This window comes from Egretta garzetta, unplaced genomic scaffold (assembly GCF_000687185.1).
Source record: "Egretta garzetta isolate BGI_Z169 unplaced genomic scaffold, ASM68718v1 scaffold354, whole genome shotgun sequence".
NCBI classification, from domain to species: Eukaryota; Metazoa; Chordata; class Aves; order Pelecaniformes; family Ardeidae; genus Egretta; species Egretta garzetta.
In genome coordinates, this window is record NW_009259593.1 from 648,994 (window position 1) to 674,981 (window position 25,988).

Consider the following 25,988-nt stretch of genomic DNA (forward strand, 5'->3'; position numbering starts at 1 on the left):
CCCGCGCCCCCCGGCCGGCCCGCGCCCAGGGGGCCGCTGCCCCGAGCCCATCCCTTCTGCGCGGAAACGCCATGAGCTCTTTCACCCCCTATGACGGGGAGATCCGCCTCCAGCTTTCTGTCTGCGTGGAAGGGAGTCTTGTGTGCATGCCTGCCGGGGAGTAAAACCAGCCCGGGGAAAGGTAGCGACTTCTACGTGGCGTCACGCGCGGCGTTTTAGGCAGGGCTTGTAGGAGCTGTGAAATCGCGTCCCTCGGGAGATCTCGACAACGGGTGTATGTCGCCCTGCCCCAGGAGGGTGTTGAGAATAGTTTCATCAAGAGGTCCGTGCGTTCCGATGTCATCAAAGACAGAGTTTTTCTTGATCTAGAACTAGGAAATCTTAAAATACATTTTCCTCTTTTCTCTCTTTCTGGTGGTTAAACTTTTTCACGTTTGTACAATCTTTTGAATAATTTGTGTTGTAGGAACCCATACTTTTGAAGATGACACCTAGTGTACCTTGGTTTGTCGCTGTTGCTTAGAGACTTATTCCCAGTGCATGTGAGCAAAGATAAGGTAGCAACAAATATTGCCTATAGGGTTTTTTACCCGTAGTAGAGTTTTTGTAATTAAAGGTGTCTTTAAACTTTATTTCCAGTTCTGTAGTTCTTTTTAGTTGGTTTGTAATTGTATGGTTTTGATAGTGTGGTGGGTTAAATGTATTACGCTGTTAACACTATTACTTGTGATTAGTTTGTAGTTTTTAAGATGGCTATAAAAAATGAACTGCTCTGACTTTTCCATCATGATGTATTATTCATCTTTGTGTTAACAAGAGTGATGGAAACATAGGCTTTGGGCAGGTTTAGGCTTGGTAAATTACAGTTTATAGCTTTATCCAGTTTCTTCCTTGCATGCTAATCTCAATGGTCTGGTTCACAGATTCCTGCTCATTTTCATTCCCTGCTCATTTGGATGGCCCTCGGTGGTGGAAGATGTGTGTGATGGCTGGTCACGTACAGAAACGGCGATAAAACAGGGCTGTACAGTTCTTTTCTCTAGAACTTCTGTAGCTTAGGAAGCTTACGTGGGAGGTGCATCTGTGCATAAGGTCTTTTGCAGAGTTTGTAGGTTGCTTAATTTAACTGTTGAATGGGCTCTGAGCAGTGTAATTAAAGAAACCAGAGCTCACCCAGCTCGTCAGACTGCCTAGGGAACTGGTCTAACGCAGTGGTTTTCACCAGTGTTATCTGTGGGTTACTGGGGATCCCTGGATCAGGACGTATAGGCTCAGGTGAGACGAAGCACACACAAACTTTTCTGAAATGTGTGTGTATTTACAGTATATGAAGGGAAACACTTTTAGAATTTTGCATATGAATATGCATGTGATTTCTAAGCTCTTTTCAAGCAGTGTGATCAGAATTTGTTCTCCCGTGTACAATTATTCTCTGTGTATAATTTGTTCTAGAGCGAAGAACTGCAATGTGCCATCACGAGCCTCCCACCTATGGGTGCTGGGGAAAAATAGCAGCAGTGCTCCTTTGTCACAGAGGCCTTATCATTTGCATGTCCTCTGGTGTGGTGTCACTTCCCCAGAACATATTATATTTGATTTGTCACAGATATCTTAAACTGTTCATCTAACCTGGAATGCCTTACAGTAGGAAAATAAGGCCAAAAGATACAAACGCTTCTGTCATATTTCTACAGTATCAGTTAAGGCCCAGCATTGAAAACCACTGTATGGGGTTTTTTTTCTGAAGAAGGGAACTGGGTATTTCTAGTCCAAAAAGCCTGAGATGAAGGAAGAGACTTTGGGAGGGGTGAGATGATACTGTTATTGGGCATGTGAGACTCATAAAATCAGTGACTGAATACTGAATCTTAAAGACTCTGGACTGGGGAGAGGTGCTTCTGCGGAAGAATTTGAAATTGTCCATCTATGATTACTTTTTGAATGTCAAGGGATAAGTTATTTTGCCCGTTGGAATCTCTTAGTTCCTTTGCTTCGTGCCCTGAACAGCGCGTGTCTTGCAAAAGCATGCGGAGTATGCTGCTTTGAGGTATCTAGTCCAAGTATGAGTAAGTTTGTGGGTGAAATGATGCTAAATATGGGAAGCTTGCCTATTGCCTAATATTCCCATGTCAAATAGCAAGGCTATTAAAGACGAGGTTTATTCTGAGAGCTTTATACATACGTGACAGATACAGAGCTGGTGTACTTGCAGAGGAGCACCTAAAGTGGTTGAGACTTTTACTGGGTAATGGAAGCCAATTTTGGATAGCATTTTATTTAACTTTCCTTAACCTACCAAGGTAAGGTTTATTTTTTTCAAAAAGAGAGTGTTTATTTTTTCTGCTAGTAATTCCTTTTGCACAAGAAGGAGAGTTAGGGGGTGCAGGAAGAAGTGTAGCATTCATAACATGTTAAGAAATACGGTGCTTTTACTGCATCTGTTGCATGCTTGAGCGAGCTGTTTGGTCAGACAGCTGGTAACTTTTGTCTGGGGACGTTTGAAAGAATAGAACTTCAGTGTAAACTCTGCCGAATGTAGAATTTCATCAGCAGTGCCTTTACAAGTTACTGGAAATGTTTGAGTACTTATATGTTAGAATTAAGTCTCAAATTTAATCTTTTTAATTTCTTGTCTTATTTGGGAAATTCAATAAAACAATTGCTTTGTTTTTGTTTTCTGGTGTCTTCGCAAATGGTTTAGTTCAGGAAGCTGAAGCAATGGATGCACTTTACAAGCTATGGGCCTTAGTAACAGAGTAATGAAAATGAGTCACTATCCTATCCTGGGAAAAAAGTGGTGTAGTCGTCTTCTTAGCTATGCTTTTCCTTGCTACTGTTTTTATTTTTTTAAAAAAAAATTATACAGTAAACATGATTACAGAGAAGGTCACATCCAGAAGTTCATTTTTTCATTAAAAATGGCTAGTTTGTCATCTCACTAAATATACACCAACTTAAAATTCAGCCTTAGACTTGTTCCGTAGCATTCCTGGTTGGTACGTGTAAGTGATCTGGTGGAGTAGTTCAAAAATGCAATATAAAAAAAAAAACAAACCCCAAAAAACCCAAAACAAAACCTGAACAAACAAAAAAAACAAACAAAAAATCCCCAAACCCACAACCAAACCAAAAACCCAACAAACTTCTTTGAGGATTTCAGTTATATTTTTAGCATATCTTTACTCACCTCCCTTGCAGCTTCCAATAGGTAAATTCCACTTCAGAGTAATTAGCAGGGCTTCTTCACGTGTTATATTTGCATGTCGTACAGGTGTCCGTGTTGTATGCAGCACAATTGGTATCCTACATGTAACGTGTCCCCAGCTTGCGTTACAGGGGGGGGTTGTGCTTTAATTTGTGCCTGTTTTCTTTTAAAGCTTCTTTGTAAATCGGGAAATACTGTATGCAGAGGAAAACAAAATATGTTGAGATGCTCACTCTTTTTTCTCTCTTGTGTTACAGAAATGAGCCGTCAGACTGCTACAGCACTACCTACAGGTACTTCAAAGTGTACGCCATCGCAGAGGGTGCCTGCACTGACTGGCACTACAGCTTCCAATAATGACTTGGCTAGTCTCTTTGAGTGTCCTGTGTGTTTTGACTATGTGCTGCCACCAATTCTTCAGTGTCAGAGTGGCCATCTGGTTTGTAGCAACTGTCGCCCCAAACTTACGTGCTGTCCAACTTGCCGAGGCCCGCTGGGCTCCATTCGTAACCTGGCTATGGAGAAAGTTGCCAATTCTGTACTATTCCCATGTAAATATGCCTCTTCCGGATGTGAGATAACTTTGCCACACACAGAAAAAGCAGACCATGAGGAGCTGTGTGAGTTTAGGCCTTACTCCTGTCCATGTCCCGGTGCTTCATGTAAATGGCAAGGTTCTCTGGATGCTGTAATGCCACACCTGATGCATCAACATAAGTCAATTACCACACTTCAGGGAGAAGATATAGTGTTCCTTGCTACAGACATTAATCTTCCTGGTGCTGTTGACTGGGTGATGATGCAGTCTTGTTTTGGCTTTCATTTCATGTTAGTATTGGAGAAACAGGAAAAGTATGATGGTCACCAGCAGTTCTTTGCAATTGTACAGCTGATAGGAACACGCAAGCAAGCCGAAAACTTTGCTTATCGACTCGAGTTAAACGGTCATAGGCGGCGATTGACTTGGGAAGCAACTCCTCGATCTATTCACGAGGGAATTGCAACAGCCATTATGAATAGTGACTGTCTAGTCTTTGACACCAGCATTGCACAGCTCTTTGCAGAAAATGGCAATTTAGGCATCAATGTAACTATATCCATGTGTTGAAACGGCAATCAAACCTCTTCAGGCCAGTGTTTAAAACCGTTGCATTTAATTTAGCAGAAACTAGGGTAACCATCTTCGACTGTCAGACAAATTACTTGGTAGATGGAGGGTAGACACATATGAAGGTAAATAAAAGGAAAGGCTGTTAAATTACAGGAAGCAGTTGCATGTAGTAATACTAATATATTTAAAATAAGTCAACAGTAAACCACTGAAAATATATATACACCCAAAATGGGCATCTTTTGTATTAAGAATTGATTCTACAGGAAATGTTGTAAAATAATTCTAAAAACTTGTTTGTAGATTGATTGTACTGTTGAAAAGGATACTGTTTCGTGTTTTTGTTTGTGTTTTTTTTCCTCCCCCCTTTGACTGACAAGCCATGTTGAGCGGTCTGGTCTCTGGCCGCTGCTTCCCCTCCTCCCCCCCTTTGTAAGTCATTACATAGTATTGCTGCTGTTTGTGTATATTTTTTGTGTATTTGCTAATTTTTATTAACTTCTAGTTTTTCATTAAATAAATATGACTTTCTTTTCTGTAATTCAGGTTTTTCTCTTTTTTTTTTTTTTGTATCTTTTGAAAATTAATTACAGGTGTCATCTTTTGATATGCATAATTGCTATGGTAAAATTTCTATTTCTGTATGTTTGGTAAATTTTGTCTCTTTCCAGTAGTCAATTCATTGGTGAAACTGTTCTTAATTGAGCTATTTTGTGAATGTACTGAACTCGAAAGGAGTAATTATGTTCAGAGATGTATCAGGAAAGAAAGCTCCTTTAAAAACAGGTCTAGATGTTGTTGTACTTTGAGTTATCTTCTAACGAAAATGAACAATTATGAAGAATTTTCCAAATTAAAGAGAGTAATAATTCACGGTTCAAATTTAGAGATGCTTAGAAACTTGATTGCATCCTTGTATTTGTTGGTTTTGCAGTACGAAGAAGGTATTGTCTTACACAGTATTTGTAATTATAAAACCAGACCATTTGTTTTAAAAAAAGAAGGCAGTCAGAATGAGATGTTTTCAGTCTTTTTATATTTGTCATTAAAAGAATACCTGGCAAATTAAAACCAAACAACTTCGGCTTTTTGCTTTAGCTCAAAGTTTGACACATGGATACTCTTGCTCAGTTTCTTGTCTTCGTGTCTTTTGGCTGTTACTAAAGTAACCGTCTGGAGCTGGGGTTTGTATATCATTTCAGTGACATGATACGTGATACAGCGCAAATAATCTCTTGCAGGTGCGATTCATCAGCCATAAAGGCTTTTGAAGGATACTGGGCTCTGTGCAGACGGCCTATGTGTGAAAAATTTAACCATGAACGCGTACGGTGTTTGTGTTGCAAAACAAAGACACAGAGACAGAAAAGAGTGAGGCGGAAAGCTGCTTCACCTCAAGCTATTTGAAAGAAATCTTTGTCAAGCCCAGTACTAGCGGGCGTCTGTTTGGAGGGGTAGCCTGGCGGGTGACTACTTTTGTAACACATTAAAATACAGTTAGTTTACCGTGCGTTTTCTTATCGGAAGTTGATCTGTTAAGGCAACTCTTATTATTTTGATGCATGATGAGGTAAGTAGTTCCACAGGTAAGGAACATAACTCCATCAGGTTGGATTAATAACATACCGCAGAAGTAGTTGGCTTTGTGTAGCAAGTTTTACTTCTTAAAATTTGATATTTAGGCTGTTCATTTAAAAGATGTGCTGCTACCTTGTGACAGTAGATAAATGCTTCAAATATCCCACAGTCTAGCATTTTTTTCCTTATGAATATACGATTACTTGTTTGCAGTTTTCTGAATTCAGTATTATTCTTGCCTAATTAAGCTTGTCTATGTTTACCTCAGGTTTGTCTTCTGGTCTTTTACAGAAACTTAGCTAAATACTGCAGGTATTTTGCGAGACACACACTGACTCGCCAGCTCACTTGCTCACCCGCTCTGGGCTGGCTGGGACTGAAGCTTGCCTGCCAGGGTTACCCCGTTTGCACCTTTCTGGTTCTGTTAGGAAAACCTAGCTAAGAACGTGTGATGACCCTCAGCAGCCCAACACTTAGGCTGAGAGTAACAGGGCTGCGCAAGCACGCACGCAAGCTGTGTAAGACTCTTCTCTGCTGCTGCTTGTGCATGGAATGGTTCAATCTGTGTCCTCAGAAGAACTGTGGATCTTAAAACCTTGTTGCTCTGATCTGCAGTGATTTTATTTAGGCTAGAACGGGCTGAAGGCCAAGACTAGGCTTTTGAAGGGGACTTGAAAATTTGCATTTGTAATGAACTTTAGAAGCTAACTGGTACAGTCGGAGAGTTTTTAAAGTTTTCCATATGACAAATGCTATAGTGTAACTAATGTACGCTGACTTACCGTAATGTAAACTAGTTTTGGTGTTAAAAAAAGAAAAACTGTATAAAAAATGTGATGTCCATCATCAGATGGAATAATTAAACAAATTATTCTTAGGCCCAGATCCTCAGAAGTATTGGAAGCCTAATTCAGTGGATCTCCTCTAAAGAGTCTGAGGATCTGGTAAGTCAACTACATGCTGTTATACATGAAAAAAGAAACCATACTATAAATCTGTACAGTTTCCTGCCTTATCTAAAATAAATGGTGTATTAAAGCCTGGTGTTGTCTTAACATCAGCTGTTTATTTTGGATACCCTACTTTTCTGGTGTTTCACCGATCATCCAGTTTCTTTGCACTTTTTGTGTTCAGGTAAGGCAGAAAGTATTCCCAGACCCTGTGTTTGTTGCCTCTTCGCCTTGGAACTTGGCTAGTGAATGACTTAAGTAGAATTCTTAAAATAGTGAAACAAAAGCAGTTTTTATTTTTATCATTTTATTAGATGAAGTCTTCTGTGAAAGTTGTAACATCTTTTGCAAATCAGGAGCAGAAATACCCCCTGGATTTATTACTGTCAGTGCTATTATGTTGCAGGTAAATCAGCTTTCTGTCTATGGAAATGAAAGCAAACCAAACTATTACTTTTGATTTATAGGCTGCTTCAATAGCAGGCTTTTGTCGCAGAGACAATTTGCATTTCATAAGCGCACTTGCGTTTGTTTTAGAATTAACAAGCAAGAAGAGAATGTTCCATACTGGGTTTTCTCTCGTGGTTGACCCTAGTATAAAACATTGAAAAACTCACAGATCTTGCATTATGTGAGTTTAAATTTCTAGCTTCACTAACATTCAAGAGAAGGTAAGAGACAAAGCTATTGACTGAGGTGGGACACTGACAGACTTCCTTAAACCTTAAATATTCACATACCTAGTGCAGTACCTAATGCAATTTAATGCTCCAGTATTTTTCTTAGCATTACTTAAATGGATTTAGTTTTTATAGGCTAAACTCAGAACTTAGGCATCCCACAATCAAGTTGATTTGTATCAGGTAAGAACGAAGCGTGCGTACTTTGTCCCTCCGGAACGTGAGCAGGCTTCTTCATGGAGTCTCCACGCATGCGCCACCCACTGCTGGTGCTGCAAGTACAACCCTGCGTCCCTGGCCATCGGCGCATCAGCCCCCTTCCTACACAGGAACGGGACACTGCAATTCTGCCCGAGCTGCTTCCTGGACCTAGGTGTGCAAAATGACGCCTGCACTGACCTCACTGCAACCTACAGCCGAGTGCTGAAAGGACTTGCTCGCTTACTCTAGACCACACGGCTTCTGTTTGAATCCCTTATTCTTCCTGTGGTGCTACTGCTCCTTAGCATATTGAATGTTAATTCCTAAGTACACTCTTGCGCTAAATCAGTTTGCTTGTTGGTAACAGCCCCATCTACTCCACTCCTGTGCTGCACCACCTGTGCTGCAGTTTGTGTCCTCTGAATACAGCTCACAGAATTGCGTCCTGTTCCCCGTTGGCGGGTGTGTCCTCTTCAAAGCTGTAATCGCCTGCTGACATTTATACACCTACGTGCCCCGTACGCTAAGGAGTTCCTTCTCAACAGCTTGAGCTTTCTCATGCTTGGATCTATCAGGAAATAGGTATTTTTTTTCAAGATTCCTTGCTGATGATAGTAAAAATCGGCAAATGCCTGTAAAGTGTGGTTTCAGGTTGTTAACTGCTGACATAATATTTTTATTTTGATTGCATTTACACCCACGTTTAAACAATCAAGTTTAGCTCATAGTTATACTTGCTACATATTAGAGCTGATAATTAGTGCGCTCTCAAATTTGATACCCAAGTCAGCTCAGCCTGTCTGCTTAAAGTTTACTATTCAATCGCTCAACCCTGGGCTTAACTGCAAATCCTCCATCAAACGCTGCATTAAGAACTTCATCGAGGCAGCTCGCCATAACAAAAGTCAGATCTTGCCGTACATTCACTGCGATTTCTTCAAGATCTTTCTCATTTCTTCGAGGAATGATGATTCTCTTCAGTCCAGCTCGGTGTGCTGCCAGGACTTTGTCTTTAATTCCCCCAACCTAATAAGGAGAAGAAATATATATATGAAAAATCCATGACGCTAATCTAATAAAGTAATTATTGTAACAAATCACATCAGGAATTAGATTTTAATGAAAGGTCCTCCCTCACCCAATCATTTAGGAAAGCAATTAAAAATGCAGTAGCAGTTTTTGCTCATTATATGCTTAATGAGGGAAATATGTTAATATGCTACAGTCCCCTTTCTGTGACTGTTAATAATGAGGAAGAAAAATAAAATTAATACAGGAAAGCAGGTAAAAGTATCAATAGCTGAAAAGTCATTCATTTTCAGGAATTTCTTTTCTTAAGAAAGATGGCCTTAACTCAATTTTTTCATAGGGCATGCTGAACTCCTGCACCTGCATTAGAACAGCGGATTTTCTGATAAAGGCAGTATTGGGTTGAGGGGGAAAACAGCCCTAAGGATGCAACGCCACACGAGTAACTTGAGCTGTACAACAGAAAACACACAGAAACGCAAACCTGTGCTCCAAAACTGCAAGGATGGGTTTGTTCTAGAAAAACAATGGAGCTGTGCCTAAGCCTCCTCTTCGAGTTTGTGATGAGATGAAGAGAGGGCGTTTAGTTCAGTTGTTCTTTTAGTCACAGTTGTAGCTTCTTCCCCTTGAACTCTTTCCTAAGCCTACAGACCATCCTTCTTACAGAAAAGACCCAATAATTTTACAATGCTTTAGAGGGAAGCAAAGCCCTGTGTTCTAGCACAAAGTGTGAAATTGAGGCTGCTCTAAACCAAAGTGGTAGTGAGCCACGGGTCCTCGCGGGGATCGGTCCCGTCGGGACAACGCTACCTACCTGCCCGTGGCTTGCTTTCAGGCAGCAGAGGCAGTTAATGCATGCCCGCAGAAATTAAGAAATTACTAATAATGGTAAGAGTCTAGACAGCGTTCAGGAAGAGGGTAAACCTGGTGTAGTATTTACAGACACCTGATTTTTGCACCCACCTTAAACAGTAGGCAAAATTTGGTCACTGGCGTGCTAAGGCAATTTTTTTGGAAAGCCAAGCAAACTCGCACCAGATCAGAGTTAAGCCACTGTTTATTTTTCAGTGAACAGGCAGTCACGTCGGTCTCAGCCCCACCGGTGTGCCCTTTCAGAGATGCCTCACATCGGCTGCCTTACCGTGTTGTCCCCGGTTTGCTCTCTACTGCATGAAACAAAATGCAGTTTTCCAACTTGATCCTTGCTTTGTCATTTGGTATGAGGTGGTAACTCCTGTGTCTGCTTAATTACTTACACCCAGCTCCGTTTGATACTTGAAAGTAAAACTGTATTTTGAAAAAGCTTTACGGGAACACCATTCAGCTGAACTATACACAAGGAACAAAATTTAACAATCTAAAAAAATACATGTCTGGACAGGGCTGCCAGAGTAACCTTATGCGATTACTGTAAGAGCCTTAAGAAACAACTTTGCAAAGGAACAAGATGTAGTAACAGTTTGAGGAAGCGTGTTTATAAATTGCAATACGTTTTGGAACCATCTTGAGTTTTCAGGTTCCGAGGTTTCCTTTCAGACATTTGAAGGTGCTTTCCCTGACGGGCACCCAGGCGAGCTTTAACATGAACTGCAAAGCAGATGGGGGGTGGCACAGCACTACAGCGGGCTGGCTTCCCTCCGCCGCTCAAAACTGCACCAGGAGGGGCTGGATCACTGCTAAGGAATGACCCGGTGAGGCTTTGCTTTTGTGAGGAGCTAGAAACAGATTTTATATCCAGAACGTGGAGAATTAATACAACAACTTAGCTCTTTTCTCAGATGATGCTTACTGGAAGAACAAGGCCTCTTAGTGTAATTTCTCCTGTCATGGCTACATCTGAGCACACCAGCCGCCCACTGAAGAGTGAGGCAAGACAGGTTACTATGGTAACACCCGCAGATGGTCCATCTTTTGTGACAGCTCCAGCTGGGAAGTGCAGATGGATGTCAGTGTTGTCAAGGAGATCAAAACTTCCAGAAGCTTAAGGGAAAAAAGAATGGTTTGAATGTGAAAAATCGAAACCCATTTTGTTCCTGGTCTTTATTCTAAAAGCCCACCAGAGAACTAAAAGTCTTAGTGTTATTTTTTAACAGTAGGCTGAAAAAACACCATGTTGCAGAGGCCCAAGAAAAACAAACCCCAACAAGCTTTCCTACATCCAGATTCCTAGACAAAACTGTAGCAAGTTAATGGATAAGCTCAGCATTTGCATGTGTTGGGAAATTCAGAGTAGGGAGTAATGTAGGAACCAAGGAATTCCTACACAGCATTTTTAGGGGGTTTTTTATGTCCCAAACCGTAAGTGTCAATTTTCAGAGAACATGCCACAAAATCAGCACTCCACAGAAACCCAGTATCAACCCGCATGATAAACTAAATGTCTCACTTCTATCTTTTCACCTTACTTACCTGTAGGCCATAACCCTGTAAACTAGTGAGGTAAACGTGTATATAGTTGATGCCAGTAGTGTTTCACACACCAATGCAATTTTGTTTTTTCACTATCTAAATTTCCATAAATAATGACAGATACTGGACGATTATTTGACTATTCAGCAGATGGCCAAACTAGAAAGCACACTTCTAGACCTCTTGGGAGTTTCAAACAAAACCCAAGAGAGTTAAAAGTTTCTTGGCTGAAATCCTATTGCACTGCAAGTTCAACGGCTGCCATACAAACCCAACTAATTCTCAAAATACGAAAACAGACTACAAAAACCTCCTTTTAACAGAACCATATATTGCAATAAGAGGCCAATAGAAGCACACGATCTCTGTGATGCAATACAGTTACGCATGATCTCATTTTTCCCCAACCTACCGTTGGTTAGCTGATATCTCTTTGCATTGCTGCGCAACCAGCTGATTGCAAGATGTGCCGACTCCTTCATAACATCTCCGAGCTGACCCGTCAAAGTAAGCTGACCTTCCCCATCCATGCGACTCGCTTCTACAAACATGATCTCTCCCCCTAGGGGCGTCCAAGCCAAGCCTATGGCTACTCCTGGCTGACTTAGGCGTTCAGACACCTGAATGAAAAGAACACAGGGAACAGTTGTAACAAAACTATTGCAAAAACAATTTGATAGTTGCCTTCAAAACAACTGTACCCATTAAAACACAGAAGTTAAGCCCATGTGTCTGATTTTTTAATATTTTTTTTAATGCAGCAGTAATTCTTTATGTGTAAACATTAATTACAGAATAGGAGCTGTATGTGGCTGCTTCACTTAAAGCAACGGCAAACATCTGGGTATATCATTCTTGAACCTTTCCCCACCCCCAAAGGTTCAGTGAGAATCTTTCTCTTCAAAGGATTTGAAGTATTTAGTCAATCCTGACTGAACGCTTAATCCATCTGCTAGAGGTATATTTGCCCTGTTTGTTACTTACAGGAAAATGCCAGTTTTGCTCCCAAATGTTACCTGAAAGCCTTTTCAAAGGTGGCTGCATTGCCAAGCTACTGTCAGACAACACGCTGATTTTGTTTGTTCCAAACATTTACAAATAATTTTGAATAATGACAACACAAGTCTGCTAGCAGGCTAGATACAAAAGAGGATGGGAAATCTGAGGGACTCCCATTAGTAATTACAAGTAGTTAAGCAAGCTCTACCCCCGCAAGACCATGATCTACTTATCTACAAGTCTGCCTGTGCCCAGTTACTGATGGGAGTAATGGAGGTCTCTGAATCCCAGCCTCCTGTGTTAAGAGAAGGAAAGAGGCGGATGTTTTCCATGGAAGTTCCAGGTTTGGATTTTTTTTTTTTTTTCCTTTGTCTGAAAGATTCTTTTAGAATATACAGTAAATCCTTTTGTTTTCCTGAGCTTCCAGGAGATGAAGAAACCCTGATGAAAGATCTTATAGCTATTCACCACATTCTGAACTACTAAGATAGTGTTTTTTCCGCTAGCATCAACTCGTCCTGCACTGTGCAACTTACTGTAATCTTCATGCTTTCATTTTGCTTCCTTCTGAGAGTTAGCAGAGAAGTAAACTAATCAAACTTTGTACGGACACTGCCAAGGTAAAGCTCTGTATACAGGACGTTGACTTGCTTCTAATCATCAGCCCAGCTGCAAGATCACAGAAATCTGTGTAGAAGCCTGTACAGCCGTGCACCTCGGGGCTGGAGGCAGAAATACCTGTACAGCTCTGCTGTGAGCGGCCTGCATTAGAAATACTTCCGATTCGCGAGCTCCAAAGACAGTAAGTTATTAAGAATTCTAGTCCCTTACTACAATGCCTCTCTGTAAGCCCACCAGAAATGCTGCTGCAGGTCCCCAAGGCCTGAAGTTTTGCAAGTCCAACAGCAGCAGTGGATTACCTAAGCAGAACAATACAGCCTTCCATCAGATTACCAGAACAAGAAATCTCTAAACAGGAACCAAATATTAACATTTCCCTATTAGGCTGGAATCCATCCCCATCGTAAAAACAAAATCAAACTCAGGACCATAAAATTCGTAATGTTCAGTTTCTCGTTCCTGTTTGACAAGGAAAGAAAACTGCTTCGTTTATGCAATAAGAGTGAACAGCTGGCACCTCTGGTTACTGGCCAAAAAGAGATGCACATTTTAGAAAAATAAGCTCATTTACAAACACACAAGTTGTGCTACTTGTAGCTGTAGACAACTCGCATATATGACAGGAACAACTTGCTCATGCAAGAGAACTGGTGAAGCAAAAAATAAAAAGCATTTAAAGTCTTCCAAAATTAAATGAAACATACACGCTTCTTGTTATAATTTCTGATTTTGTATTTTATGCGTTGCCAAATGCTATACTGAACTATCAAGCGCTGTCATCTTCTGAGTTTGATGACTAAGAGTTGACATGTGACCTCGTTTCAGGATCGCTGTTTCTTGGGTTGAGGGAATGCAGCACACGGCAGCGGCACAGCACACGCAGTGCCAGCTCTGGCTCTAGCAAAGCATTGCTGATACGGGAGCTCCTGGCGCAAACGAGACTCCAGCCGTCAGGAGAGACAAGCAGCAGAGGCCGGTGGGACTGGTGTTACACTCCTGGATCTAGCTGACAAGCAGGTCAGTTAGTAACTACACTTCTCTCACGCTACAGCAGAGGAAGCCACACAGCCCCTTCTCCTTGGTTCTCTTGTGGCTCTCAGTTACCTACACATTTTCAATGACATCACGCCATTTACTTTTATTAGTATAATTTAGCTAGAATGGCTGTTTCTTTTTCTAGCATTTAAGAAATTGTACATAAGAATATCAAAATACCTCATCAAGCATTTCCATTTTCATTAACGTAAGTTTCTATATCCATTCCCTGTGTTTATTAGTTACAGTGACTTATTCTGATTAGCTTAGTAATTGCTTAGTAACTCAGGTTAACAAAATGAAATCATCCTGGTTACACTGAAATCCAACAACACTGAAGCATTCTCCTTTACACTTGAGACAATCATGAATTTTGGCAACCTGTCATGGTTTCAAACATTTCAGACATAATGAACAAAAAGTAACTGTCCATCCCCTCCACCCATGCCAAAGTAGCCATCAACAAAGTCTGTTGGTTTGGGTTTTTTGGTTTTCTTTTCCTTTTTTCGGACTGGATGTCAGCACTGGCTCTAACTGCGTATCACTTCAAAACAGTTTACAGACTAATTCCACTGTTTGAGAGCTCAGGGGCAGAAAATAGCGAACATAACTAAAGATCAAAACCCTAATGGTTCTAAAGACTCATTTATCTCACCTCAGTACAAACTCCTTCCTCAGACGAGGTAGGTACCCTCCTCCTACTTTCACAAGTAAGTTGAGATCTGGTAAGAGAAACTAGGTGTGTAATAAGCATTAATCACCTTTCAACCATCATTCTTCACACTAACTGGTAGACTCAGAGGCCAAGCAACTTCTCTGACTGTACTACCAGAGACTCCTCACCTAAACAGTAACTGATGCGAGCTGACAGACAGATGTATAGAAAACGCCCTGGCAACTTTGATAACCGGCTTCAGAAAAGACCCTTGAAAATCCCTAAAAACGCACACACACAAAACCCCATACGAGCATACAATACTCAGAGGAAAGTACGTTATATTACATTAACCACACATACGAAGTGTTAGAGTGAGCTCCGCAAACCTGAATCACTCCTGGTATCTCTGATAATTTCTTCTCACAAGAAGTCAGAGGAATCCTTACTTACACTTTTTAAACAACTTCAATTACAAAGGACCATTAGAATCAGCTGATGACTGGTCCTGTCTGTCAGATGATGCAAGAAGCGGTCACTGACCTACATAAACGGTCTTGTGTTTTGAAAATTTTTGTAGACAAGACCCAGCTACTATTTAACTGTAATCTGAGTAGATGAATATACTGTCCGATACATTTTAGCTGCCTCGACACGACAAAATTAAAAGTCTTAACATACAGCACAGTCATTTACTTTAAAATATTTAAGGTTGTTCCAAGATAAAGGACAAGAGACATCATCCGCAAGTCTCCAATTTTGGAGCTACTTTATAAGTCAGCATAATTGACAAAAAGCAATTAAGTCACTGATTCATAATGGGAAGATGAGAACCAGTCCCAAGTTACTTGCTGGCCTTTAGTATCTCTGTTATCCTTCTATCCCAGCCTGACTGTACAAACCTTTTTTCTAGTCTACTCTCCTGATTCATTCCCTAGCAGGCAAAATATGTAACAGCAGCTTTCCTTCAAGGGAGGAGGATTTCCCAGAAAGATCACAAGACTGATATTTCTTAGATAAAAATGCCTATCTAAACCTGTGCTTTGTACAGGTTTTGCTTCTAAAAGATAACCTAATTTGTTCCTTAACTACAATTGCGTACGCCCCATGAAACGGAGCTACTCTTTTATGGGATCTGCACTTCATTTAGGTAATTTCACTGACCTACGGCTCCTGTCACTTCAGCTTCTCTCACATTATGAGAATACAGACTAATTCTGACGGGCTTTCCTGTGGTGCCAATAATGTTTTGTTAACTGAGCAGAATTAAGAATTGAAAAAAAGAAAAAAAAAAGGCTGAAATCCAAGTGAAAAGAGAAATACTTCATTATAAACACTCCGTATATGTTATAAACCCTTTCCCTCAAAAGCATCCTGTGCTGATACATTTCGTTAAATCTTTTACACTTTAAACTACTGTCAAGATTATTCTTCCAAAGCCTTACTATGTGATTTATTCCAACATTTGTTCTCTAGGGTGACACGTAAGATTATTTATTTGTGATAAATGAATTAATCCTACACGTATGAGCTGAGTATTCTGTCACGCCTTTCTGCAGGGAGACCTCCGCAGAAAATATACAAGCAATGCACTGAAAAGGTGAAAGATGAATCACTTATTTTAAGGCATTTCCCTGGAGGACAACAGATCAATTAAGTCATGTCATGTTTTCAGTTCTATTTGCTCAGTCTCATCCAAGTACTGACATGGTGGCTGCCTCCATTGTATCTTTATTTCAACTAATTATAAATGGCAAAATGCAGGTCAGAGGTGAAGCTTTAAAGGCTGGGTATAGAGAGACACACCGCAGAAAACACACCAGTAGCCAATCTGAAACGCCTGTCATTGGGACAGGAGCTATACTCTTCATTTGAAAGAATCTTGGGGGCACTTGAGAAAATTCAAAGGAAGAATAGGTTACTTGGGAAAGTTCATTAGAACAGGAGTTGCTGTCTGAGCGATTTACATTGAAAAAATCATAAAGTGTGCACTGAAAAATATTTACTCATTAATAAATACAACAAATAGTACACATGAAAATAAATCCTGAGCTGCTCAGGGAACTGATGCTGTGTGGATTCATCTCTAGTTCTATTTATGCACTACTTAATTTGCCTGCTAAATATGGAAACATTTAAAAAACCTTTGACAGGTCAAAAGCTTCAGTCAGTCTTATTTCAGCTTATACAGGCCAGCAGATCCATGAAATGCTTATATGCATATTCATGCCAACTGTTCATGCAAAGAGAACCCAGCCCAGCACTCATGTATTTGTATATTTGGAATCAAGCACCAGACTTCAAAAATTTTACTTGCACTACTTACTCCTGTAGAAAAAAAGGCAAAATAGCAGAAATTATTTGCCAACACAGCCACACTACCAAACTTAAATGAATAATCAACTCGAGAAAAAGCTCAAAACTAGGCAGAACATGTAAGGCAAGGCACATATTAGCGTATTTCTTGGCCTACAATCTAATTTTTAAAAAGTGTGATAAGTTCACATTTATTTGAATTATTTCTACTCTTGACTGGGAGTACAGTTGCAAGTGACCAAAACTTTTGTGCAAATTTACAAAATTAAATTAACTTTTCAGCACCTGTATGAAAGTAATAAACACTGTTTGTAGAAATCAGTACTGGCTTGAATATTAAGTTCAATTTACTACAATGGCTTTATGTGCATCTGCAGTTCAGGCACTAAAAAGCCAAATGATTCTGCAGTGCTTTAGCTCCAAAGAACAGATGTCTGAAGTATATAACATACTTCAAAATGAAAATTCAGATATAATGTTATTTCTCTGAAAAAACCCCACGTGCTATTTTTCAGTAATTGTTTCTAAAAGTCAGGTAGTGATAAAAAGACAGGCAGACTCGTAAAAATATCCACAGGAGCATTATAAATGGTCTGATAGCTACAGTCATCCCAAATCAAGCTGAAGTATATCCACACTACCTTCTTAATTAAAATGGCCTTAAACTGTCTTGTGTGATTTTATTATCGGGCATAGCAGCTTCTGAGGGATGAAAAGAATGAACATAAGTTGCTTACAATAAAGTCATTTGCCTAAAGAGCAATCTCTTCTCATTTCTGGAAGTAAAAAGACATAAATCAGAACCCAAATGACCAATGTGAAAAAACTCAGCCAAGAGAGTCCTAAGGTACTGGTTTCTTGGATCACCTGGTCTTCCTTGCCTCCCGTTCCCCCCAACTTCCATTGCCACCATCATCATTCTCGAACACAATTAATAGAGCTGTTTTCTTTCAACTTGTTTCCTCATTTCTGTCTCTTTGTTAAGAATCTCTTCCATAAAATCTTTGTATTCAAAAACCCCAGTTCAGGTCTACAAACTGACTCATTCCTTAACAATCATTCCTTTTCTCTTGCTTCCCCTGCGTATCGTGTCCCCTTTTTACCCTCCAAATCCCACTGGAGTCTGGTTCTCTCATTTAGGAGAGAAGAATTATCACAGGAAAGTTCATAAAAGTTTGAATTTTGTCTTTTCTGGAAGTTTCCCTTTCATTTCTATTTTCTCCCTAACTTACTGGTTTACTGAACTTTTCTCCAGCATAAAGACAGAAAAATTTAGTGTTCCATCAGCAACCGGTTTCCTGTCACAGTGTTATATATACTACTTACACTCAGTCAGTTCACCTGGACCTGAAGTAAAGCAGAGAATTACTGCAATGTACATGGTAAAAAGAGAACCCCAAACTAACAAACTACTTTAATTGATGGCATTGTCATAGCATATAACAAAATACAGATGGGGGAAAGAAAAAATTCTGGAACATGCCTACTGAGGAAGAGAGCTGGTATTAGGAAGCTGGAGGTGCCTCACTGATCATAAAATATTTTTAACAGCTAAGAGTCACATTAATCTAAAGAATGTCTGAGAACTCCTGGTACAAACTGAAGTGGGTTTAATACACAAAAATGCTGACTGGCTTTAAGGAGGTATGTGGGACAGTCCTTAACACAGCTGCCTCAGAGACAGGATTCCTGGGTTCTACTTTTGGCTTCTTTCCCAAGACCAAACATCCCCCAAACAAAAGCAAAGTTGTTATAAACTGAAAAAACACCATCGCATTCTTAAGCACTGCTGCAGGCATCTTTGCTAACAGAAAGTCATACCATTATGTTATTTATGTACCCTAAATTAAAAGAAAATAAAACAAAAGCTTCTTTAGGTGAAAAAAACACTTGGTGGAACACAAAGAAACACAGTTCTGTTACTAATACATTTTTTAAAAAGGTTAATATTGTATAAACTCAATCAATAGACAACTACTCAAGCCAGACAGAAACAGAAGTCAAGCAGAAACAAATGAGGATGTTACCTCCATTTCATACATGGGTGGACCCAGGATATCTTTTAAAGCATGGAAATCAATTAAAATCGGCATTTCAGGTGGCAGAGCCAGGTCAGCTGTTTCACTGATGGCTTCTGGTTTTGCATCTTCTGTGACATGCTCTTTGCAATCTAAGAGAAAAAAAAATCTAATTTAGGATTTGTACCAGTTTTTCTTGGCATAGGAATTAAAAAAATTATGACAGAAAAATAAAATATTCAAAGAAATGCTTAGAAAGTTCATGAAAGTGTGCTTAAACCATCTTTCACAAAAATCTTGTCAAATTAAAGATAATATGGCATCAAATTTAACTATTAAGCCTAAACACATTCTAACTGTTCACCAAAGATAATGTTAAATCTAGAGCACTGACACGAGATGCAGCTCGCTTAAATGCATTTTAAACTAGGTTGAAGAGCGAAACACATTAAGTTCATTTAGGACTTTTCATCAGATTTATGCACAAACCCAGCATTTTTAGGAGATGATCATGTTTAATGTAGTGCAATATAGAATACGGAGCTGAATGTGGAAATGCTGAAAGTTCAGTAACTACTGTTCTTTTTACTTACATTTACAACTGTGCTCTCTGTGGTCTCTTTCCGCAAGGATTTAAATGCTTAACTTCTGATACTAATAATTAAGTTCTGTCAAGTAAAGTAGGAGCATTTTGGCCAGATTTACATACATAGCTTTGCCACATGACTGCACTACTTAGAGGTAGCCTGCATGACATTCAGTAACATCTCATTTCACAGTATCCAACTAGGACAGCGTAACTTACTGCTCTGTACCTCTGCCTTCCTCACCCCACACCCCAATCCCCCCCCCCCCCCCCTCAACAGCAGCTGACCAGGCGCAGGAGAAGCTGCTACATGTAGATCACATGGAAGCCAGCTCCACCGGAAGCCTAACTCATCCAGCCCTGGTGTGCCGCCTCCTTCCAGGCTGCCAGGTGGAACCACTACCCCAGCATAGCACAGCCCGCCTTTACTGCAGCCTGTGCAGCACATATATTGACATTACACTTTTTACTTTGATTTTTGTCTCTTATGACTATAATGTCTTTACTCAGTCATAGAATTGCTTGGGTTGGAAGGGGCCTTTAAAGATCATCTAGTCCAACCCCCCCATAGACAGGGACACCTTTCACTAGATCAGGTTGCCAAATTCACAAAATTGATGTCCCTCATTTGTTGAACAGCCAGTTCAGATCCCAGCAGATACAGCCCTTGCTCAGTGGAGAAACCTCAAATAATTTCAGTACAGCTTCACCTATGGCTTTTGTCTTGAAATCTTACACAGGGCTCTGCTCTTTTCTTTGTTGGATGAGATATTTAGAAGACGTCTTGACCAATAACCACTAGCAGCAAAAAATTCCTCAAAGATCAAATTACTGGGCATTTTCAGAAATACCTACAGGTGTGATACACTCTTCAGGAAGGGCTATAAAACCCAATTAGCCTGACACTTTTGAACGCAATATACTCAAGCACCATCAAGAAGGGACCACATAATTAAAGCAATAGCTATGGATTCAAAAGCGTGCTCTTTCCTTCCTCCATTTATAGTGTGATTGTATTTCTTACCTATACGATTGTTTCCTTAAAATTTCTGTTTTCTCTACAAATGTGTTTTCTATACAGAAGTGAGCTGTAATGGGGACCATATAAATATCAAAGCCTCAAAATGGTTTTAAACCAGACTACACAGCCGGTTGTTTGCATTAATAAGCTCAAGAACTTAAACATCCTTTGTACTAGGCCTACACTGCACATTTACTTAAGCGACTGTATACAGAAGGAGAATGTAAGCAAGGAGTCACTTCCACACAGAATTTGATCCAGATGCAAAAGGCTCATTACCATTTTCTCAAGAGCCCTAAGCAATATTTTAGTGAAACCTGTATCAGAGAAATGAAAATACTTGAACAATCCTAATGTTTCTAAGGTTCTGTGGCAGTTTTATGGCAGTGTCTCCCTGCCCTGAGGCTGCCATTAAGAAAAGCATTGTACACATACATATAGTGAAGATATTTCTTCCCACTCCAAAACCACAAGCCTAAGATACGTTTAAAGTGACAGTCTATATTACACAGGACTGTATACTGAGCTTCAAGACTTCTGCACCGTATTTTGGGAAATCACCTGCTGTTGCTTCCTTTCTTTGAATTCTTTTTTACTTTCAAGGAAGAAACTGTCTTCCTTTGCATATTAGTGCATGCACAGTAATTGAAGAACCAGGAATTTAAACAACTACAGAAAAACACCAATCACTGATCTAATCTAATATAGTATTAAGAGGTGTTCTGTGCTGCAAAAGTGATTCTCAGAATGGATGAGGAGAGAATGCCTCCTTTTACAAGATACAAACTATCCTTTTATTATTAATCCTGACATATAAAGGCCTTTTTACAGTTAATTTTGTTGCAGCGCAGTTCTCACTAATGCCTTCATACACTATATGAAGGAAAACATTCTACATCAGTATTACCGTAACACCACCACCAGCTTTCATTCAGGACTCAAATCTAATAGTTATTATCCAACAGCCACTAATCTTTCCATTGTACAACTCATGGCTCTGTGCATAAATCCCATTCCCTCATGGTAAATGCTGCCTTAGTCAGATGGCCCTCCTGTTGTTCCAGCATGTCTCTGTATTTTTGTTGAACTACTATTTCTGTACATAACAAATTCAAATACATAAATACTAGCAAGTCTAGGAAACATAACCCTGCATGCTATTCTTGCAACTCGAACTGCAATTTCAACACTACAGATCTTCAAAACCTAAGAAATTTGATATGACAATTCATATTTTAAAAAACCCCTGAGTTCAAAACCAACTGCTTTTGTTCTGTACCAAATTTTACAGCCTAAGAAACACAACTTTCCATTTCAGCTTGCTCTTATTTCACCTAGTTCTACCTATAGAGCTGGAGGAGACAGACTTGTCATAAACACATCAGTAGGTAATTTTTGAGGCTACCTGCCCTATTAAAAGAATCAAAAATGCTTTCTCTGAGTTATTATATAGTCTTATTAGTAGACTCCATTTGGTAATCTGTAACAATAACAAACCCCAGACTTTTTCTAAAAATATTAACCTGAATTCTGACATTATCTAATTTTCTATAAAAGCATACAGTGATGTTCCAAAACATAACAATTACTAGCTTTTCCTTTGAAGGAAAAAACATCTTTCGCCACCTTTACAGAAGTGCTGACTATGAAGAATCTAGAAAGATGCAAGTAATTAAGATTGCCATTAATGATGACAAATACATGTTCCCTACCTATCCCAGATGAATAACCATAAACCATAGTACAAGTTAAATGACACATTTATCTAAAACAAGAAAGTTAAATTCAGGTTTCCAGAAACACAAGTTTTGGTTAGGACAACAGCTTACTCATCTTCCATTTTGAGTTAAGTTGAAGAAATAAGCTAAAAAGCCAAAGAAGTGCCTTTAATCGAGCTCCACACTGCACTGGAGGAACCACCTGCTGATCTACTACTACATTACTGCTTAAACAAAAGCAGCATGGTACTGAGCTGTTTTAATATTTCAAAGTTGGAAAAACTAAAAAAACCCTCGAACAACAACAATAAAACCCCAACAAACAAAACCCAAGCAAATAAAAAAACCCAACCCCCCCCAAACCAAAACAAACCCCAAACAAAAAACCACCAAAACCTCCAAACACTCTGCCACGCCCCCCCACCCCCAATTCCAAAAAACAACCAACGAACCAAAAAAAAGACAACTATGTTTGTAAGATTTTCAGAGCAGAATCTGCAGCTACTCAGCGAAGATCACAACAATGTTCCTTGGCAATCTGCCTTTGCAAATTCCCAAAACAAAAGAAAATCTTGCATGTAGTACTGGATTTGTAAGAAAATGGACTCCTAAGAAAACATACTGACAATGAACTACTGTATATAATTCAGGATTTAATCTAAAAAGGAATTACATGGCATGAAGACAAAGATTTAAGAATTTAAGACTGCTACTTTCTTCTAGAGATATAATGGAAATGAGTTAATAGAGCTGAAAACTTCCTCAACATATAGCAATTTCTCAGCTCCTCATAAAACATATTTAAATTAAGCACTGGTCATACATAAGTCTTAAACCCAAAGATTTCTAGCCATACTCACTGGCCAAGATAGAAGAATACAATAGAAACCTAAATTTTTTTAAACATATTCTGATTTGCTGAATTGCTATAAAAAGGTACAAGAAAGAAGATAAGCATGAAAGAGTAGGTGTCAAGTCTGGGGGCAATTAAAGGGAAAATAGAATGTTCTTTTTTTTCATCTGATTTACTAGCAGATGCTTCAGCACATGACGGACAGACCCAGCATTCTTTTAGCCCCTCCAAACTAGCTCCACAAAACTACATTTAGGTAGGAAAGGATAGGATTGCCCTTGCTGACACCAATCCACATTCAAAGCCAGACATAACATGAAACTACATCTTAAAAGCAACTTTCCATTGTCCAAATTAAATCTTATGCACTACATACTTGGGAAGTGTTACTTCCGAAAGATTTTCTTTTGGGAAGGAACTCCTTCCTGGGCCCCCAATCCCACTAACACTTACTTGTAAACTTACATTTAATGCTATGTGCATATTTCCCCACAGGATGAGAAAATAATTACATTCCATCAATTCTTATCTTCAATAACATGTACTTGAAGCACTTGAATTCGAGGTTTTCATGCAGGAATAGTTAGATAAATTAACACGGTAAAAAAATAGTTTGCATATAAACCCAACTTTTCATAATATTTATGCCTCTTTGGCCTAAAACAGAAAAGACATTCCAAGCAATTTTTAGAAACCACCACATATTATTACAGTCTGCAGAGCTCATAAGTATCCTAATGCCGGCACAGCTGAGCTCAAACTTGAGTTCCTACAGTCATACCACCGTGGGATTTATGCTGATCAGATTTCATTTCCCAGTGCTATGGAAGATTCGGTGCTGCTAAAGTGCTGAGTTTTGGCTAGAACATAGAACGGCTCACTTTTTGCAAGAGCAGTGATGTTAGCCCAGCTGTATTAAGGCCCTTATACATACTAAAAGCAAGCAACACCCCCCCCCCCTCAGTCATGCATAACAATGTGTTGTGAATAAAATGCATTACGCCCAAGTTGAGGGAGGACAGTAAAGACTACATGTTTCACTTTACATTGACCACTTCAGTCTAACTTGTATTTAAACTCAAACTCAAAACCAAGTGTTGTTTCATCCACAAGGAGTAGAACAAACTGTATTCTATTACTGGGTTATGGAAATACTTAAATATTTTCAAAGCCTTGGTTTCAACATAGATAGAATTCTCATTTAACCACTTTTAATTATTAAATATTACCTGTCCTAAAACTCTTTTCAAGTCTGAATTAGACAAATAATTTTTTACTCTGGGTTTCAACTGTTGTATCTTGATATGATGCCTTAGTGCACAGTTGCTGCATTGTGTTCTCAAGGCAGTTACACTAAAATAGGAAGGAGAGTTTCACATATTTTTGTGACTCCTAGAATTTCTTCTAGTGTCAAAGACTAGATGAGTGTCTCATAAATCTTAGATAGTGTTTCAGTAAAACATCAGATAGTGTAACTGTACACAAGGATGACTCCCTGGAGAGGTCTGAAAAATGACTCCATTTGCTTTTGCTGAAGTTCACTGTACAAATTCAACGACTGACGCAAACTAACACTCCTCCACTTGCCAACTTCATCATAAAGCTCAGGAGTCAAAGGAGCAAGGAAGGCAATACAAAGCTGCCAGTGTATTTCAGTCATGCATTTTTGGAAAGCGCTAAACACAGCTTGACAGCGTATCTCCTAGCATCAGTTCTGCTATGGCAGGTATCCTCCATTTTTAGAGCCTACTATCAAAGTGTCAAAAGCCTAATGTTTAGAAAGCCTTAAAAACAGATGCTCCACTTTGAGTCAATAATTGGATTTAATCAATACAATGATGGAAATTTTGTGGTTCTACCACCTAATGTCTTTCAACTTTTATTACAAATCCATAAGCCAGAAGGCGCTCAGCTGAATAAACACAATCGGCACCATGTTACCATTCTGATATGCTATGAATCATACATAACTTTAGCAAGTTAGATCTACAAGGCAAGATGGTAGCTTGCTCTCTCGTACTCACAACTCATGACACATGAATGCACTAACTGTGAAGTCTCAGTCCCACATCAGTAACTGACAAATGCATAAAGCAAAAAAGAATTATAGGTCTTTTCATATAGATTTAAAAAAAAATAATCAAGTAATCCTAAATGAAACCATTAAGAGACAACAACTTGATTAACTATTCTTCCAAGTCATTCATTATATGAAATAAAAATTCATCATCACTACGCACAACTGCACAAATGTCCACTAATCAACAGGAAAAAAAAATCCAAAGAAATAAATTTAGGCTACAAATCCCATTATTTGCATCAACTTGCAAGTATTTGGGGATATTTCTGAGTTTTGTTTTAAATACTTGGTTGTTTCCAACAGACTGAATGAAAACTAAGCAAAAATGTTTTTAAAAAGCATCCTACTCTCATACACTCCCAACAAGCGACATACTCTGCTAAAAATACAGCAGGGTATAAGCACATTATTAGTACAAAATAAAACACATTTTGCAGACTGCACCATTCTATACATGTCATTGTAATATCAAAGTTTAACTATAGAGCCACCTGTCCCTTGGACTCCCTTTTATAAATACAGCTTTTTCTTATGAACAGTTTCAATTCCAGAAGTACAAAGGCAACTCTTCACAGCTCATTTCTTCTGGGCTTACTTCAACTTGTCCGTCAACCAAAAATGCTAGCATTTTGCCCTCTTTTGAAGCACTTAGCTTGCCGTTTTCACTTAGCTTTGGTAAGTTGCAAGTCCAGTACTAATTTTAACAGTGTATAATTTTAACAGTGTAAATACCTAAGTTACAAGTACAGTGCTAATTTTAACATTGTAAATACCTCTCTCACTGGATAGAGATGTCTAATACAGTTCCTTTTTATTCTTTGCTTTAATAGTAAAATGTTTCTTCTCATAGTGTCAGGCGTTGTGCTCTGAACCTACTTTTCGCTTACTTTATCAGAAAGCTTGAAGAGCAGACTGACGCTTTT

At 39.2% G+C, this 25,988-nt stretch overlaps 2 protein-coding genes across 4 annotated transcripts in view; one reads left to right on the plus strand and one right to left on the minus strand.

Moving 5' to 3' along the window:
• SIAH1 (siah E3 ubiquitin protein ligase 1) overlaps window positions 1–4,824 on the plus strand; it is an 18,970-nt gene extending 14,146 nt beyond the window's left edge. Inside the window, exons 1-3 of one of the 3 annotated variants that reach the window (XM_035893602.1) lie at window positions 96–181; window positions 924–2,047; window positions 3,463–4,824. In XM_035893602.1, coding sequence (XP_035749495.1) covers window positions 3,465–4,313 — 849 coding nt within the window. In that variant the 5' untranslated portion in view covers window positions 96–181; window positions 924–2,047; window positions 3,463–3,464 and the 3' untranslated portion in view covers window positions 4,314–4,824. Of the gene's footprint in view, window positions 1–14; window positions 182–923; window positions 2,048–3,462 lie in introns of those variants that run through there. The other 2 variants (XM_035893603.1, XM_009638024.2) reach the window with 2 other exon arrangements.
• A 2,212-nt stretch (window positions 4,825–7,036) lies between these two features.
• LONP2 (lon peptidase 2, peroxisomal) overlaps window positions 7,037–25,988 on the minus strand; it is a 152,263-nt gene continuing 133,311 nt past the window's right edge. Inside the window, exons 15-18 of the mRNA XM_035893591.1 lie at window positions 18,817–18,959; window positions 11,576–11,783; window positions 10,544–10,734; window positions 7,037–8,751 (exon numbers count right to left, since the gene is read on the minus strand). Coding sequence (XP_035749484.1) covers window positions 8,530–8,751; window positions 10,544–10,734; window positions 11,576–11,783; window positions 18,817–18,959 — 764 coding nt within the window. The 3' untranslated portion in view covers window positions 7,037–8,529. The remainder of the gene's footprint in view (window positions 8,752–10,543; window positions 10,735–11,575; window positions 11,784–18,816; window positions 18,960–25,988) is intronic.